General features: G+C 48.0%; 1 protein-coding gene across 3 annotated transcripts in view; it reads right to left on the bottom strand.

Moving 5' to 3' along the window:
• The window catches only part of VIT (vitrin), a 101,602-nt gene that overhangs the window by 54,531 nt on the left and 28,767 nt on the right, over positions 1 to 18,304 (bottom strand). For all 3 annotated transcript variants that reach the window (XM_008700236.2, XM_008700235.2, XM_008700237.2), the window contains exons 3-4: positions 17,630 to 17,695; positions 3,984 to 4,140 (exon numbers count right to left, since the gene is read on the bottom strand). In XM_008700236.2, the coding sequence (XP_008698458.2) occupies positions 3,984 to 4,140; positions 17,630 to 17,695 (223 nt within the window). The remainder of the gene's footprint in view (positions 1 to 3,983; positions 4,141 to 17,629; positions 17,696 to 18,304) is intronic.

Here is an 18,304-nt window from a genome sequence, read left to right as displayed (position 1 = left end):
GACGGAGCACATGGTTCCCGCTCACGTGTGTGTTCGTGCTGCTCTCTTGCTCTGGAAAACCAGCTCCCTCTTCTGCCTGAGGAGGCCCGTGCTGCTCGTGCCCAACACTGTCTTCCCCACAGAGATTCTGAAAAGACTTGGCTACATCCCTTCCTAACGATGCCTCAGACTCTTGTCTCACAACCAAGACTCTGATTTTATTCAGTCTTGTGCAATTTCCTAAAAATTTCTTGAGTTGATTTTTGCCTCCCAACTAGATTAGACATTTTCTTAGGGAAAAGACAGTATTTTATCCTTTTGCGTCGGAAGGCCTGTCGGTGGCGCCTGGATGCCGCCCACACGGGCTCCTGAAAGCCAACTGTTAACTTTCCAGGGTCGTGAGAGTTGGTTCATTTCACACGGTAGCTTGAAATCAGCCACGGTGGGAGGATTGATGCCCCTGAAATTGGTCAATCAGCACTACCCCTGCTTTGGGGGAGCTGGTCGTTCAACATTTATGAGCACAGCACTTGTGTGGGCTGAAAATTCTAATTATTTGAAAAAAATTTTCCCATGCTCCCTTTACTTATAATTAATGGGTGAAGATAGAAATAACACCTTTCTTCTTTCCCTCCCAAGAAATTATTCTGCCCTTGGTTTCATAGTCCATCGTATTGAGGAAATGTGTGTTGTGCACTTGGTCCTGTTGAAGTGAAGTCGGAAGCGCGGTAGCTGCACTTCCAGTGTTGAGCTTCCCTCAGGCCGTTCGAGGACCTGGGAAGCGCCCGGTGCCTTCCCCAGCTGGGCAGGGCTGCTGACGCCCCATCTGAGGGCGATGTGAGGCTGAAAACCCAGACTTTGGGGAAGGTGCAGGACAGAACGATGGTGTGCTCATGAGACTGCCCTGTTGCAGACAAGAGGGATGCCTCATCTTGAGGATGGACTTGAGGACCTTCTCAGATATTCTAGAGAAGGGTAGATGCTGGGGAGGTCAGTGGTCTATAAACTACAGGTGCCAACGGCAGTCCGTGAAGGTGGAAGGCACCAGAGACTCGACCACTGGAGGAGACGCTGGAGGAGGGAGAGAGCCTGCAAGAGGCTGTGGTTTCACTTATGAAGCAGATAGGAGCCAGGGCGCTTTGGAGAGTTGATGTACGTGTGACCTCGTTTCTATCCTCACTCAGAGATAGGCACCTCGGATATATTCTCTGAAAGAGCAAAAACCGGTTCCACTTCTTGGCATCCTCAGATGCCCTGCGTGATGCTGGACATAGCCTTCAGCTCCTGTCCTCCAGGACCCTGGTACCGGGGGACAGGCCTCAGCTGACGGTCAGCAGCCTGGGTCACAGAAAAGGGCCGGGTTTTGAACAGCTGCCGTTCTCAGGGCAGCATCTGGTCAGAAAGCAGACTGAAGAGTGCTCTGCATGGGGACGGCCTCTTCGCCCCATTGAGAAGACACCCTCCCTCTCCCAGCACTTGGTCCCTCTCTAAACACAGAGGTGAATTCCGGACAAGACTGAGCCAAAATATGATGCTTCAAATACGTTCATCATCCCTTTGGTCTGAAAGAGTCAAGGGAGTCACTCATAATAAGACATCTGATTATGATATATTGTATGAGTATTAAATCCTAAACCGAAGCGTGCTCTCTCCAGCCTCCCAGTTCTGACTGTGGGGGGCTCTGACAGGCCAGTAAAGGAGGCCCCGTCTGTACTTTCTACTCAAGTTCTCTGTCTTAAATCCTGCCTTCTGAAAACAGACTGAAAAACAAAACTGAGAGTATCCAAAATTCCTGTCTGTTCTCCCTTAAGACCTCTGTGCGTCCTCCCCGTGGACGGTGCTACTTCTTTCCGAATAGCGTTTCCCCCTAGATCAGACCCTGGTCCAGGAAGCTTCTAGGGCACTTGATTGCTCAAGTAGCAAATCTTGTTTTTTGGAACATTCAAGTTCTTCTCTTCTTCCCCTCTACCCTCCTCTATATTCTCGCCACAAGTTCCTACACTCCAACCCAAACGCTGGGATCGCCGAGTCCTAGTCCTCGTCAACGCCCTTCTTACTTTGTCCCCAGTGGTGTGGCCAACCATCACCAAGCCATTCCCGACTCTTACTGGTCCGAAGTCCACATCCACCTCATGTCGTCACTCTGTATATTAAGCAGTTCTTACGTAAATGTGTCACTTGGGCTCTGGACTGGAAGTCAGGGGACGTGAGCTCTACTCCTGAACGTGCAATGAACTAGCCATTGAATTAACTTCCTATTACTCAGCTCCTCTTCTAACGAACAGGGATGTTAACAGCAGCCTTGTGGGGTTGAGACGATGCTAGAAGGAGAGAATCACAGTGCAAGGGATTACTGTGATTATGACGACATCTTTGTGAGGTTGAATTAACTCATGCGACTCTGTCCTGCCTGGGAAACACGGAAGGGCAAGGTAGCGCCAGCAAGGGCCAGAGGAAGCAAGGGCCAACCGTTTTGGATCCCAGCTGGAAAAATACAGGCGACCTCAAGATAGGCTTGGCCCCTGCGGCAGACATCGGTGTCCCCGCAGACAGGGACTGCAGAGTGCGCATGGTGTGGGAGATGCTCCGGGTGTGCACACATGTGTGTGAGGATGTATGTGAGCTTGCACACGTGTGCAAGCATATGTGCGGGAGCAGGCACGTGTGTATTCATGCACACGCGTGTATGGGTAGATTCGTGTGCCTCTTTCCTTTTAGCATGAAATTTCTTTCAGAGTGAAAGCAAAATATTTTTTCCATAGTGTGGGGTTAAGAAACAGGGTTTGGTGTAGTTTTTCTTGACTGCTTCACTACTTCTCCGTGATAGAGCCTTCAGAGTCCCGCTCCCGTTGGAAAATCAGTCAGCTCGTCAGCCTCCACGGGGGCGGAGAGGAGGACGGCGAACAGAATCTGCTAGTGATTCTCAAATCTCCTTTTACACATCGACTTCATTCTAGCTGCTTCCCCAAATTTCTGAGGAGCTACTGAAGAGACACCTGGAGAGGGAGGGAATTTTACATCTTTCCCCCGTCCCTGGCGGGGGTACAATGGATCCATCAGCTGACTGGTGTGCAAGTAAAGAGAAGGAAAAAGAGACTGAAGCCTGAATACTTCAGAAACTTTGCCCAGTATCTGGTGGCTGAGCAATGTTTCAGGAGTCACGTCTCAAAGCTGTCTCAAAGCAGTGGTTAGGAGCATGGGCACTGGACTTACGTTCGAGTCCCCACTTGGACACTTCCTAATAGTGCGGCATTAGAAAAGCTAGTCAGCCTCTCTCCATCTTTGGGAGGCGGATTACGGTAGCAGTTACCGCATAGGGAACCGTGAGGGTTAGATAAGGTGACATAAGTGAGGTGCTCGACACAGACCCGTTAGCCTTATTGTCAAAGCTAGGAAGTAAACATGCCTCCCCCTGAGTCTGGACGCCCAGCCTAAGCAAAAGAGGTCTGAGGATTCTGCGAAGGTCACTTCTGCCTCTCTTCATTTAGGCAGTGACTTAGTTCAAAGCATGTCCTACTTCCTGCCACCCTTCCTGGATCCCAAACCAACAGCTGACTGAGCAGAACCACCCGTCACCCTCCTCCTCGCTTTGCCTGTTCTACTCGTCTCCAAGCCATCACCACAGCTGTGACATTTCTTCTCCAAACTTCCAGGCCTTCCGAGTCACATCCCTAATATCTCCTCGTGCAGTACATACAGGTAGAAAAAACATGCTTTCTGTCACCGAGGACTTTGGTTTCCTTGTCATGAACACGAGAGAGTAGAATCCTCCTCCCCATCCCCTTAGGGTGAAGAGAAGTGGGTCCTTTCCACGGAGCGCGGTGAAAGGAGAGCCGGGACCACGCCTAGCATGGGCGTAATCCCATGGGACAGGGTCGCCGCGAGCAGTACAGGATGCTCGGTTACACGTGTGCAGTGCTGCTGGCTAAGTCGGGCACCCCTGCCCGGGGAGCTCCCTGCCCACAGCCTCACTGCTCGTTGTAAAGTAGCTCGGGGCTACCCACCTGTGAATCGCGGCTCCGCACACGCTGGAGTAGGATGCGTAGACGTCCGTGCCATAAACGTGGTATTTGGGGTCTTGGCATCCTGCTGGACACTTTACAACGAACTCAGGATTGATTATCTTTCCAGCTTTGACATCGCAGTTGATCTGGGGCACAGCTGGGAAAGCAAAATGAGGTCAAAATTACACCTAGTGCTATCAGCTTATATACGGGGTGACTCTGTCAGGTCATAACTGTTCATTTACTTAATCTCCAAAAGCCAGAGCCTGGGCTGACCCTGGGTCCTCTCCATATAATGAAAGCAAAGATATAATTAGGACATTCCTCAGACCAAAAGCACAATAATGACCCTCCATTGCATTTAGCCTGTTGAGAGCAAAAACAGAGGTGGAATCTTGTGCTTCTCCAGACAATCGAAGAGGAGAACTCTGGGAAAAGACCCACCTCCAAGGGTCAGAAATGTCACCTTGAGCCCATGGCTGGAAAACACTGATTTTTCAGATGCTCTGGGGCTAGCCCAGGAAAAGAGGGACCTCTCAGACAACCTTACGGGATGAAGGGAGGGCATTTCAGAAAGGGTCAATGAGGGAGCTTGGGCCTGGGGCCAGGCGGCCAGGACCAGGTTGGCCTGCTGCCTCAGAGGCCTGTGCTGGAGCCGGGCGGGAGGACAGAGATTGGGAGGGCTGGGAGACAGAGATCTTTGGTCGTGGTCCTAGAGAACGGGTCCGAGATCCAGGGTCAAGATGAGAACCATCTTGACTCATCTGCTTCTGCACTTGGTGGGAAGCGAGGCACCCCGCCCCACCTTGGAGCAATCTAGAGGAAACTCATTCTTTCATCTCTCGTTCTTGGCTTTGTTGCAGCCATTCCCAGACTAGCCCCGTCCATCAGGCAAGTCTTCTAGAGCTGAAAGCTTGCCCAGGGATGAGGGGGCAGAGATTCTCTAGGGGCAGTGCCTAAGAGGGGGCGTAGCTGCGTCTTTCCTGAAAAAATTGCCCTCAAAACTCCTGAAGGAAAAGGTCTCCTAGATGATTCCATACTGCTGCGCTCGGAGCTGGGAATGTCTTCTGTCCTGGGTCCCGCTCTTCACAAGGGGCTCTGAAGCTGAGCACAGTTCAGAGTAAGCAGGCTCAGGAGTCCAGAAACCGACCGACCCGCTGGCTGGCAGATGGGGCTGTTTGGCCGCGAGGAGGCGAGAATCTGGAAGGGGCAAGGGGTCGCTGTCTTCCCAAAGAGGACAGTTGTGTGCCATGACACCAGGCGGCCAAGTGAGAACTGAAGGGGAGACTTTCCAAAGAGGCCAATTTTGCAAAGAACTTTCTAGTGCCCGAAGTTGCCCCTGAAAGCGTGCGAGCAGGGCCTGAACAGTTGAAGAGGGGATTTCTGCATGGCGGGGGGTGTGTGTGTGTGTGTGTGTGTGCAGAAATAATGCCCCGCCCAGTGCTGGGAGTCCGTGACTACACACAGGGATGCAGGATCTCTGCCCGGGCCACCCACCCTCTGACTGGGTTACAGAGATGGTCTCAGAGCTGTTAATGGCTTCCAGCTGTTTCCAAAGCGCACACTCTTTTTTTTTTTTTTAACCCTTATGTACCTGACCGGAGCACAGTTGGGTCTCACTCAGACTACAGGGAGGAGTGAAGCTACAAGTCCCGCTCTTTTCCTAAACACTCCTCCCAGCCGATCCTGGCCGCACAGGGCTGGGCCGCCGGAAGCCCTTCTCCCGGGGGTGGGGGGCCGAGCCTGATCACAGGCTAAAACAATTTGTGGTCTCGGTTAAGAAGCCGAGCGCGGTGCTCTGAAGGGCCTGCGGTTTTCTCCTCCCTACCACAGGTGGCCTCCTCTCCAAAGCCGTGCTCCTTTTATCTTTCATTCTTTTAAATCCTGATACTCAAGGCTGCATTTACTATTTTGAGCCTCAGAATTTTTTTTTTTAAAGGCAATTTGGGGGCTGAAGACGCCAGTGTAGTCTCTCCTGAAATGAGATAATTGATCCCTGGGTGTAATGGGACGTGCTCAGCTCCCCTCCGTCTGCGCACTGCTGCACCCCCAAGTGCATCTGCTCCTTTACACGGACCCCAAACGGGAGGCTGCCTTCCTGGTTCTTAGGTATTTGAACTAGGCGGTGACCCGCTCTGTGAACTGGGATAATGTGCACATGACTTTGGCTCTGGGAGGTTTTAGCTCTCCTGGCAGGCGGACCCGAATCTTCTGGAGTGGAGAAGATAAATGGGAGGTACTTCTAGAACCTTACTGGATGAGTATCGACAATGATCAAAGCTCCTGAAGGACTTCAGGGTATTCACAGTACAGGAAGCGGTTTTCCGTGAAAGAGTTGGTTTAAAAAGACAAGGGGGAAACGGTCACATGGCGATATTGTGCTTCTTGCTAATCAAGTTCCCCTTCCCTTAAGGGATGTTTGTTTGTTTGTTTGGTCTCAGGTTTTACAAAGGCCTGGGAGTACCTGAAACGAGATCGGCTTTGACTGCGCCCACCTGGATTAGTAAAATCAGTGAATTTACTCGACCCATAGCAGGGAAAACGAAATCAAGCACGTATGCTCATGTGCTTTGGAAAAACAGGGTGCAATGGCAAAGTGTGGCTAAAGGTCAAATATTTGTTAAAGTTGTACAGAAAATTAAGCTGGAGAGAGTGAGCTAATTAAAAGTAATTGCCAAAATCACTGGAAAGTGTACGTCTGAATCCGGCCTCTGGAAGCAGCAGCCATTTGCGTCTTTTTGGCCGCTCTTCTTTGAGGATGGAAACCATGGTTTAGTTCTTTCCAGTATTCTCCTGGTTGGTTGTGAAGTCGCCTGTTTTCTTATAGCCTCGGAGAATCTTTCCTCCATCCACTCAATGCCCAAACGAAGTCATTTCTCTTTGCATTTCCTCTGAACACTTTTGAACTATTCGATCCTACAGCTTAGGTTTTCCTTTTTCTTTCTCTTTTGTTGCTTAGGTTCATTTTCGTGTCTCCCTTCACCCTTCTCTGGGCGTTATCTCAGACAGGCAGAAATAAGACTTCCTTAAGAGGACAAGTCAAAATGAAGGCAGCTCAAGAGGTAACTTCCTCGGGTCTGAAGGGAAGTAGGAAGACATGTGGCAAATGGCCAGAGTTTGGGGGCGGGGGGTGCTGCGTCCCCACTGTTAACCTCAGGATGCAACTCAACAACTCAGAAGTCAGCAGAAGGTTTCCCACCAGGAATGTTTTCGGAAAGCAAGGCAGAGCCTTTCCCGTTCCTTCCTGAGTGGATGGCTGCCATGGTAGTGAGGGAGCCTTGGGCTGAAGTCACAGAGCCCTGGGCTTGCCCAGGACTGCTTGGGTAGAACCTTTGCACAGAGACCTGCTCCTCGGCCATGCGCTCTTCTTCTCCCTCCTGGGGAGAAAGTGATAGCCCTCTCCCGGTCACTGTCATTTCACAACAGGGCTCGACATTAGAGCATCGTAGAATCCGCCAAGGATTTCTTCCCACAGGCCCTTGGCACCAGCCACAGGCAAAAGAGAACCACTTGCAACCTGGATGGTTAGAACTAAAAGATGGCCTTTGGATGCTACTCCCTGAGGTCCTGTGATTGCTGTGTGGCTCTCAGAGGGTCCCTGGGCAAAACTGGTACTGTCTGAGCCACTATTTCATGCATCACTGAAATCTTAGAGGCAGGACTGTGCATGCTTCTGCCCCGGGTTGGTTCTCCTGACTGATCAAATAACAGATCAGGGGATGGGTTATCAGACCGGGTGATGTCACATACAATAAGCCAATGACATAGCAGGCCAAATCAAAGGGAATACTCTACTTGCTGTTTTCCATTCATCTTTTCACTGATCCCAGGCAAGCTCTGCTGCTTTTGGAAAACAGATTTCCTAATCAATTAACAGAAAGCCATTGTAAGCTCGCCTCCTGGCTATTTATGAAGAGGAATTGTTATAACATAAAAGTACTTATGCATAAGTAGCTTTGATATGAAATTTGATTTTGTTAGACTGTGATATTGAACTAGAGCAAAATCCTATTTTAAAAGAATTATTAAAAAATGTTAATTTAATGAAATGAAAATGACCATTAAATAAGATTTGAAGATGAATGTTTCCTTCTCCTTGATCCTGACACCCAGTGACCAAATCACCGTCATCTTTCCTTTATAGTGACTTCTTTTGCAAAGCGTTCTTTCCCATTTTTCTTAAACAGTCCTCAACAACCTTGAATCTTTGGGTAAAAACCATCAATACTTTTTTGCTGCCTGTGAAAAACTTCTAAAATCCTTAAGGCCTTTCCATAGTCCCCTCCATGGAACTTCTGGGCTTGCCAATATGGTTCTTGGTACTTTTCAAATGCATATTATCTTGCAGACTTGGTCTGGATCATTTCTCACACCTGGAACCCTTTTTCCTTTTATCTGTTTAAATGCTACTACTTTTCAAGGTCCCAGTTTCACTTGTATCTTCATTCACCTACTAGAATATATACTCCACAGACGCAGGGATTTCTGTCTGTTTTGTTTACTGCTGATCAAGAATGTCTGCTGAGGGGTCCCTGGGTAGCTTAGTTGGTTCAGCATCTGACTCTTGGTTTTGGCTTAGTTCGTGATCTCAGGTTCATGAGATCGAGCCCCATGTCAGGCTGCATGCTCAGTGAGGAGTCTGCTTGAGATTCTGTCCCTCCCCCTGGCTTGTACGTGTGCTGTCTCTCTCAAATAAATAAATAAATAAATAAAATCTTTTTTAAAAAGTGCTGAATGAGTGAATGAATGAAACCAGTCCATTAGCAAATCTTATTAGTTTTGTTTCCAAACCTGCTATTCCTCTCTGCCTCCACCTTGGCCCAACATTTCCTGTCTGGACTATTAATGTAATAGCCTCGTATCTTATCTTCTTTCTTCCATGTTGCCCTTCCCTTTGCCCCAATCCTTTCTCCATTGGACAGCCAGTGCAATACTTTTAAAAAAAGTAATCACATTTCATCAATCTCCTGCTTAAAACCCTCATCAGCTTCCTATCACCCTTAGGATAATGTCCAAGCTCTTTGAGATGGTCTATGAGGCCCTAAAGGATTTTTTCCCTGTACTCTTGTCTACTTAATCTCCTACCACTGGTTCTTGGTGATGAGAAAGTGTCTGCCAGCAAAGGCCTAGAAGAAGGACATTCCAGACAGAAAGAAGAACCAGGGTAAAAACCCTGATGTGAGAATGGGCTTGGTGGTTTGAAGAAAGTATAGGAGGCCTGTGTGTGTAGAGAACAGTGGATGAGGGAGAGAGGGGTCTATGATGCAGTCTGGGAGGTAAGCAGGGGTCAAATCATGTGAGGATTGGATGAATTAATAATCCCACTATAACCAAGATGTCAACGAGTGTTCTTGCTAGCTCTTTTCTGGACTACACAGTAGTTTTTTTCAGAAGAAATTTCTTGATAAGCCTAATTGGGATAGAGGCTGAGCTTCCAAGGGCCTGTGTGTGGGCTGAACTCTTCAGAGAGGCAAGGAAAAGCATCTACCCATAAAATCAGCTGGTTATTCAGGAGAGAGCAGGTGGGGCATGAGATGGTAAGGGAGAGAGAGTGAGGGTGTAATGAGGTGCTGGTGGAAGAAGGTTTTACACTCCACGAGGTGACCTCTTCTGTTGCTCCTTGAAAATCTGTAGCAAAGGCTCCAAAATATGATAAAACATCAGATACAGGGAAGTTTCTTGTAGGAGTTAGCAAAGGAGCTGAGTCACAGGGCAGGGCAAAACAGGAAGGCCATGGGAACACAGGAGTGACTAGGTAGAGAAATCATGAGGAAGTCCATTGCAGATTCTCCACAAATCATGGGGCATGCTCCAGACGTCTAAAAAGATTGTAGAATTGGTATTTACACAGGCTTAATCTGGCATCTGAGGATCCATGGTGGCCAAGCTAACACTGGGATGATGAAATTATAGTGTTAGTTCATGGTGGGCTGGATTTGAACTCTAATGTCTGAGTCCTATACTGTCCCACATTCTCCCCTGAGCCAAGCTTTTGCCGATTTGTGAAGCTGTGGGGGCCAAAGAACTATTTTCCTCTGGTCGTGAAAGATTTCTCAAGAAGACTATATCAGGCAACAGTTGCGGGAAACATAAGACGTATGATGGAAGTTGTTTATAAGGACAGACCCAGTGAAGAGCACATGCCTCAACAGGTAACTCCAAGCTCAAGTTTTAAGCACTTCAAAAAGTCTGTGAAGTCTGGTCCTTCTAACCAAGTTCGAGACAATACGCCATGGAAGGACAGTGACGAAGGAGGGATTGGATAGCAGGGGTTAATCTAGCTGTGGCAACACAGCTTTTGGGTAGCTGCAAAAGTTTGTGTCTCTAAAAATAACCTATTTCTAGTTCACGAAGGACTCTAATACATTTTTTCACTTGACCCTTCGAAACCTTGAGAGGTATATTCTTTCTATATATCAGAGAAGTGAGTTGACTTGCTCAAGCTCAGGCACCAAGTCAGCGGCAGAGGGAGGACCTGAACTCAGGCCCTCTGGCTCTAAAGCCAAGACTTTGCCACCTCCACCTGGTTGCTTCTTCCATAGTGGAGGAGAAAGGGTTAAATTGCTGTTCCCTACTCTAATCCTACAGGACTTTTCTGAACTCCAAGGTCACTGACAGCCCTCAGCAGGTGAATGTTTCTTGCATATAGGTTGTGTGTGTGTGTGTGTGTGTGTGTGTGTGTATGTTTGTGTGTGTGTGTGTGTGTGTGCATTTATCCCACTGTTTTCCTGTTAGTCCTGAGAATTGCTATGGTAGAGTTTCCTCAACTAAAAATCTGCAACACAGAGAGTGCACCTCCCTTCTCACCCCCACATCAGAAGGGGGGCTAGAAAGTGAATCCTCTTCCTTTTTCATGGTCTGAGAAAAGGCACACATACCAGTCGGTGCTGAGGACACACTGGTGTTGGCACCAGGGGATTGCTTACGAGTTGCTGCAGCTAACAACACATGAACCTACCAGGACGCTGTGTGTGTTGTACCAAAGCCGACAACCACCTAGAGCCGCGTATCTCTTCATCAGTGTCCAAGGCACTAAATAACCAAGTCCCAGAACAATTACCTGTTCGTGCCCAAGGCAGTACCACTGGGAATCATCAACCTTTCAAGGTTGATTGCAAAGAGCTTTCCATGCCTTACAAGGCATCAAGGTTAACTTACTGGAGAGAACTATGTGAATTAAAGGTTGTACATTTCACCGCAAGCTAAGACTATTTCCACAGACTCAAACGTAGTGGAAATATTTCAGAGCGTAGCTTCACTGCCAGCTGTTGTTGATCTTGGTGATTGTTGTCTTCATTACGTAGTTGGCTCCAAAGACTCTGAGGGTCCCCACTGTCTAAGGAATGGCCAAGAACAAAGCTTCTCTGAGTGGCCTTGCCTAGTTCTAATGTACCTCCCAGCTGCGTCTCCAGTGACGCCCCCCACGCTTAAACCAACCACCTCACTCACTGTTTCCTGACCTCATCTTCCACTTTCCCCCAGGATGTCTGGGCTTAGTCTACTTGGAAAGCCCTCCCACCTACCTTTGCCTGTATAATTCTACTGATAGTTGTCCTACCTCAAATGTGCTTCATGAAATCAGTATGAATCCTATTCCTATAGCCTTTGTTATTCTCATGTAATAATTTACCACATTTTGCTTTATTTTGTAGTGGGTTTTTCTTGTTGTTGTTGTTTTCACTGTTCATTTGTCCATCCATTCAACAAATACTCAGTGAACACTAATTAGGTCTTCATGTTGCTTTTGGTCTAGCTGCAAGACAGACTGTATGAAAAAGCTCTTACAAGAATGGGTGAGGCATGCTGGGGTGGCTCAGTCAGTGAAGAGTCTGCCTTGGGCTCAGGTCATGATCTCGGGGTCCTGGGATCGAACTCCGCATCAGGCTCCCTTTTCAGTGGGGAACCTGCTTCTCCCTCTGCCTTCTGCTCCCCCTACTTGTGTGTGCTCGCACGTGTGCTCTCTCTCTGGCAAATAAATATTTTTTTAAAAAAGAATGGGTGATAAGTACAGAGCAGAGGAAGTGCAGTGTACACAGGAGCCATCTAAACTGGTTTAGTGTGTGTTTTGGCAATGGGAATTGGGTCCAGAAAGTCTCACCTTTGCATGATTTTATTTTATCTGATACGAGATTGGGTGCTCACTGAAGTCAGAGAGATTGCAGGATGGAAAGCTGGCGACACGATGCATGGAGCTGACCGTCATGGCTTTCAGCTGGGCGATGCCACCTCCTCTGAACCCAGTCTTCTGGGGCTTCCTCACATGTAGAAACGTTATTGAGGAGATTTGGTAATTTAAAAGCTCTTCTTTCTCTACAAGCACTGACGGGCAGGGATTATTCTGGAGTTGTTGGTGGACATAATTTAAGGGGAAACGTATGATGTGTTTATTGCGGTGTGGGCTGAACTAGTCATGAGTTGAAGAGAAGGCCCTTTCTGAACGTGTAATCGACACATAAATGAAGTTAATCCTTAAAATTCATAAGGTATCGTGACTGCCTTCGGAGAAAGAGTGTTATGAACACACCTAAACCCTTCAATCATTATTTGTGGCCTTCCACAATCACGAAAAATGCAGCCCCATTTTTGGCCATTTGTTAGAAAATGCTTGAACAGGTTTGTGCCTAAATCTAGCACCTGACGTGCCTCTAAGTCAGGCCAGCTCAGGGCTCTGAAACGTAACAGGGAAATGAGAACCTTGAAAAATCACCTCTAAAAATAAACTTGGTAAAACTCTCATTTCATATAGTATGGTGAACTTTACCATGGCCCATACAGCAGGTTAATGTATTGAGACACTAACTTACTTTTATTTTCATTCTATTTTTTTTCTCATACTATTCTAAGAAGGTAGTTAGGCATTTGTCTTCAAACACCTCTGGAATGCAAGGTTGCAAGAGAGAGGGCAGAGTTGCCCAAAGAAAACTCTCCCTCAGGTGCTGGGAATTAGTCCCTCCAAATCCCCCTTGTTTGAGGGCACTGGGCTTGGCCGGCTCAAAGAGTGATAGAGAGGAAATGGTCTTCCAACACTGGGAAGGTGGCAGGGGGCCAGTAGGTCCCAGTAAGGGAAATGTCCCTGTTCCCTCACAGCTGCCTGAAAGGAGCATCATCTTGGAGGAATACCTGGTGTGGTGCCCCTCAGGGCGAAGCCTTAGGCGTGGAACTTCCCCATTGTTCCCAAGATGCCACCAGTCAGAAAACAATGGAGCGCCCAACAGGTAAACATGGGCTTGGACCCTGAGCAGTGCAGGGGATCTCCCTGGATGTTGTAGACTGCACAAGGCTTCCAGGGCCTGGCTCGGGGAAGGAGGAAGCCCCTGTAATGATGGAATTTTAATTTCTCAGGCCCTGGAAATTGGCAGTTTGGAGTCCGACTTGATTTGATTTAGAAAATGAGGTGATGTGATAAGCCAAGTATGGCGGAATAACATTGTGCCCAGTGTGTATGGGGAAGCAAGATATTAGCTTGAAATGGAGGGTCATGTGTAAGTAGAGGAGTAGACTTGTAAGAACTTGCCCCTTTTCTTTTTTCTTTTCTTTTCTTTTCTCTTTTCTTTCCTTTTCTTTCTTCCTTCCTCCCTCCCTCCCTCCCTCTCTCTCTCTCTCTCTCTCTTTCTTTTCTTTCTTTCTATCTATCTATCTATCTATCTATCTATCTATCTATCTATCTATCTTTGCTTTCCATTTTGTAAACTCCCCATGCCAGACTATTTTCTACATGTGCTGCCTTCTTGGTCTGAAGGGCCCCCAATGGAGCTGAGCGATGTCCACGAGGGCCTCTGGGAAGGCCATGAGCAGACCAAAGAAATGGAAAAAAGGGAAAGGAGATGAGAAGAAACAGAAATAATAAAAGAAGTGTGGAGGAGAGAATGTGACAATTACCTAAAGCTAAGTGACCCTACTTGTACACGGAATAGACACACTCGTAGGGCGTGTGGCTTCCAGAGGCACCGAAGGAAGACACCCACGCCAGTTCCTCCTTTCCTGTTACCTCCACAGCTCTTCTCCTCTGGTTCCTATTCAGTCAGCCGGTGATCATCCCACACCCACTCTGCCTCCAGGCAGCAGGGACTTCATTCCTCCGTCCTGGCTGGCTTGGCAGGAGAGACTGGGAAAAGCCTTTTGGGGGGGAACCTCACACAGACGCGCATTTCCAGTCTGGCTCTGCCCACTCGTGGCACCGCATCTTGGGCACTGGATGCTCAGGATTCAAGCGCCGGGCTGCATGCGGAGTAGAGCTCGGTGTGCACGGACCAGAGCCCTCGAAGCACTTTCTTCTCCTTACTTCACCTTCAGTCCTCTGGGTGTTGTGGGCCGTCCGTCTCGCACGAACACTGGTGCCAGTGGAGGGCTGGCTAGAGGAGAGGTCGGAGGGCACTGGAGAGTGCCCGTGGTTTTACGTTCGGATCTGGAAGCAACCCCGATCTGGGATAGCTCTGGGCTCCCCGCGTTCTCGGATGTCAGTGGGAACGGCAGTTCCTGGAGGGCTTGCTAGGACACGGAGGGCTGGGCAGTCCGAGCCGGGGTGCGTCGCGCAGGCGGTCGCAGGGGCTGCCGGCCCAGGAACTGAGGGTCAGTGGCCCCGGTGATTCTCACACCGAGGCCAAAGTGATTTGTTTAAAGCCCAGCTCTTATGATTTCCCTTTTCTGCTGAAAACCCTTTAGTAGCTCCCTGACAGATGTCCTTTGAGGTGTCAGCTGCAAGAGTAAAACGGTGACGCACCCCAGAGGGAGCTCAGGGGCGTCCAGGCGTCCGGGAGACAGGCATGAGGTGCGTGCATTCATCTTGCACAGACACAGGGGAAGATGTAATTGTTCTGTCTCCCACTTCACCGGACCCCTTTGTGTGCAATGCCGTTCCGACGTGATAGACACTTTCACCGCACCTGTACGTGCGTATATAAACCTCCGTGCTTTTTCTCGCTAACAAGTGGCGTGCTCTCTCCTCTCTCTCCGTCTGTTGGCAGGGAGCATTTCTTGGCTGGCAGGACGGTCTTATTTCCCCGGCCCAACCCTAAGCAGCTTACTCTTCTCTGAGAACCACCGCGCAGCCGGGGATGATGCCATGCGGTTCGCTCTCCCAGGAATGTGGACTCGGTACTGAGAGACACAGTGTGCCCAGAGTAGGGGGAGGGCAGGGGAGAGGGGGAGAGGGAGGAAAAGAGAGAGGAGAAGGAGACAGTGGGGCAGACACGTAGAGAGTAGCAGAGGTACTGATTCTTGAGGCCTTTTCACCTGGGGTACAGTTCCAGTGAGTTCTAGCTGCCAACCTGCGAGCCGCTCCATGTCCCACAAAAATCCCTTTTGGATTTATGCTAATTGCAACCAACATAGCCTGCACGGAGATATTCCCATTGCCCTCATGAGGATGTCCAGATTCCTGGACATGGTAACAAAGCTTTCCACGATCTGATGCCTGCTTACCCCTCCATCTCTTATCTCAACACATTTACTTCCTACTCCGGATTTCAGTCATATTGGATTACTTTTTAGTTCTTTCCATTCTTCAGGCCTCGGGCATGCTGTTTTCTCTCTGCCTGTAACACTCTTTCCTCCTCATCTTTGCCTGGTCTACACCTATTTGGTCTTCAGGTATCAGTGTAGGTATGTCGCTTCCTCCAGGAAGCCCTCCCAGATATACAGCTTCTTCTCCATATTCTTGGAGTACCTGTAGCTGCCTGGTGACTTGTCTTTCTTTCTCCCTAGTTTTTGAGCTCTGCAAGGGCAAAGGCTGAGTCTCCATTGCTGTTGTATCTGAGTGTCTAGCATAGTACCTGGTATTTGGTGGGCACCCAATAAATACTCGTATAGCGAATGAATGGCGTGCCTCCTGGCCATCAGTCACCTACCCCAGATTGACAAGACTGGAAAGAAAAAGTGAAAATTGCTTTGGCCTCAAGCTATAGACTGTCAGTTGGAAATACTCCTGAGATAAAGAATCAGATACTGCCATGGCTTGGGAATATCCTATTACCTTCGTTGTCTCTCCCCCCCCCCACTTATTTAATGATTGTGCCAGGGTTTCTAATTAGAGAAAAGGCCTCCTGCATTTATTGATTCAAATATGCTGCATCACCAGGGAGATTTTGAGTATAAGGTTAGAATTTAGCATATCAGAAACTCAATCCATTTGAGATCTCTCAAAGAGGTTTGCCCTTGGGTCGTTTAGCACAGCCTTTCAGAGTTGCTGAAAACCGTTGTCATGGTAATCATGGACCCTTTCATGATTTTTGTATATGAGCTAATGAAGATACTGGAAATAGCCCGAAGGACTTCATACTTGGGTGTGCATTTGTCTTCATATTAACCCAATCATTGTTTTGAACCCACATCTGCCCCTGGGCTGATTCTCTTGGCTCTTGGTACCGACAGGAATAAATAAGCAACTGATTCCTTTTTAGTATTTTAGGCTTGGAGGCTGTGGCTGGCTGCCCTTTTGGTCTCATTTCAACAGGAAATCCCACATGGAGGGTTTAAAGGAGCAGAAGGAAAAAAATGGTGTGTGAAGCAAATATCTTTCTTTTATTTCGGATTTTTAATGTCGCTGATTTCAAGCATCTAAATTTAATGCCTATAAAGAAGCTTCAGTTGTGGAGAACACAGAACATTAACTGTATCTATGGCATTTTTTTTATGGTCCTTTATAAATAGGCTTTAACTTAGGCCCCCATCAAGTCTACAGATTTAGGTCCGGATATCTCAGCGCGCTTACAGCATTTGAATGTGAGCATTTCCATCTATGTCCCATCCTGCTAGTGGCTTCCCAATACCCATTCTTCCTTCTTTCCTGTACTCCAACCCCTTACTTTTAGCGTAGTCATGTGGATGCTTGAAATCAAGACAGTTCCCATTCTCCCCTAATGCTGGCTGGTGGTACTTAAGTAGAAGCGGTGTATTTGATTTCCTGACCTATCTTTAAAGGGATGGGTATTCATCCTTCTCCATCCCTTCCTACCAACTGGAACATGGATGTGATGGGTGGAGCTGGGGCACCCATTTTGGACATGAGCTGAGAGCCACATTGAGGAAAGCAGAATGACAAGGTAGAAGGAGTGTGGGTCCCTGACGATTGTGAAGCTTCCATAAAAGCCCAGACTATGTTTACAGGAGGGAGAAAGAAACTTCAGTCTTATTTAAGCAGTTGTTCTAGATTCCCTGTCATCCAATCTTAACTGATATACCATCCAAAAATGAAATTTATTTTTCCTCTATACTGATTAGGTGTGAAACCTTCTGGGCTTTGCTGTGAGATTTACCTTCTGATCCCAGAGCATGCTGGAAGGAGGGCAGATTTGTATTAGCGAGAGTGAATTTTCTGGTATGGGGAATTGACATTTCAATGGCAAGAAAATACCTACTCCAGCTTCGCCATAGAGACACAGTGTTGTTTGGTCTTTGTACGTGCATTTTGAAATGTTCCAATATAATGGAACCATGTATTCTTCACCTAAAATCAGCCCTCCTATCTCAAATGATTTTTGGAATGAAGTAGGTGATAAATAATATCATTACGAATCAGTCTGAATGCACAGCAATTGAAGTAAGACCAAAAAACCCCCAAATCTTCCAAATTATCTGCAACAAGTACAACAGTCCTCTACGTGGGAGACACAAGCCTTATGCTAACGAGGAACTGCAGTTTTACTTACTGAACCTGGGCCTTTTGAGCTTCTTGGTCACGTCCTTATTGGAGTGTATTCTAGTCACCAGCAAAACTACATGGAGAAAATGAAGGAAAACCGAATCAGTGTCATTTTACCCAAACACTTTCTCTCTTTTGACCCTTATCGTTGCTTCCATCACATGTTGAAATATCCTCATTGGTGGAACTCATGTTCCCTTAAATGAAGATTGGGTAAATAAGCTGAATAGTCTGTGCGCTTATCTTGGCCCCTGCTGAAGGAGCCTTCCAAAAATACCTCTTGGGCCCCTGTCCTCTGTTTCGCCGCTTTGCATTTCACCACACCAAGTGTGCCCTCTCTAGTCTCCAAAGGAGGACATGGGGGACTGGAGAAGGCCACTCATTTGCTTGGTGCCAGAAACAAATGATGGAGGTAGGGTGAGCACCAGGCCCTTCTTGGGCTCTTTCCTTTGTTCCACACTAAGTTTCCAAATGGCTAATTTCCATCTGGTCAGAGAACTCTGTGTGTGTGTGTGTGTGTGTGTGTGAGAGAGAGAGAGAGAGAGAGAGAGAGAGAGAGAGGGAGAGAGAGGGAGAGAAAAGGAAGGTAGAATGGAGGGGATGTGTAAAAAGTCCCTGGGGAGAGCTGTCTGGGAAAGGAAGACAAGAGGAGAGGGGGCTGGGGAGAAGAGGGGGACTGGGT

This window comes from Ursus maritimus, unplaced genomic scaffold (assembly GCF_017311325.1).
Source record: "Ursus maritimus isolate PB19 unplaced genomic scaffold, ASM1731132v1 scaffold_6, whole genome shotgun sequence".
In the NCBI taxonomy this organism is placed as follows: domain Eukaryota; kingdom Metazoa; phylum Chordata; class Mammalia; order Carnivora; family Ursidae; genus Ursus; species Ursus maritimus.
This window is presented reverse-complemented; position numbering and strand designations above follow the sequence as displayed.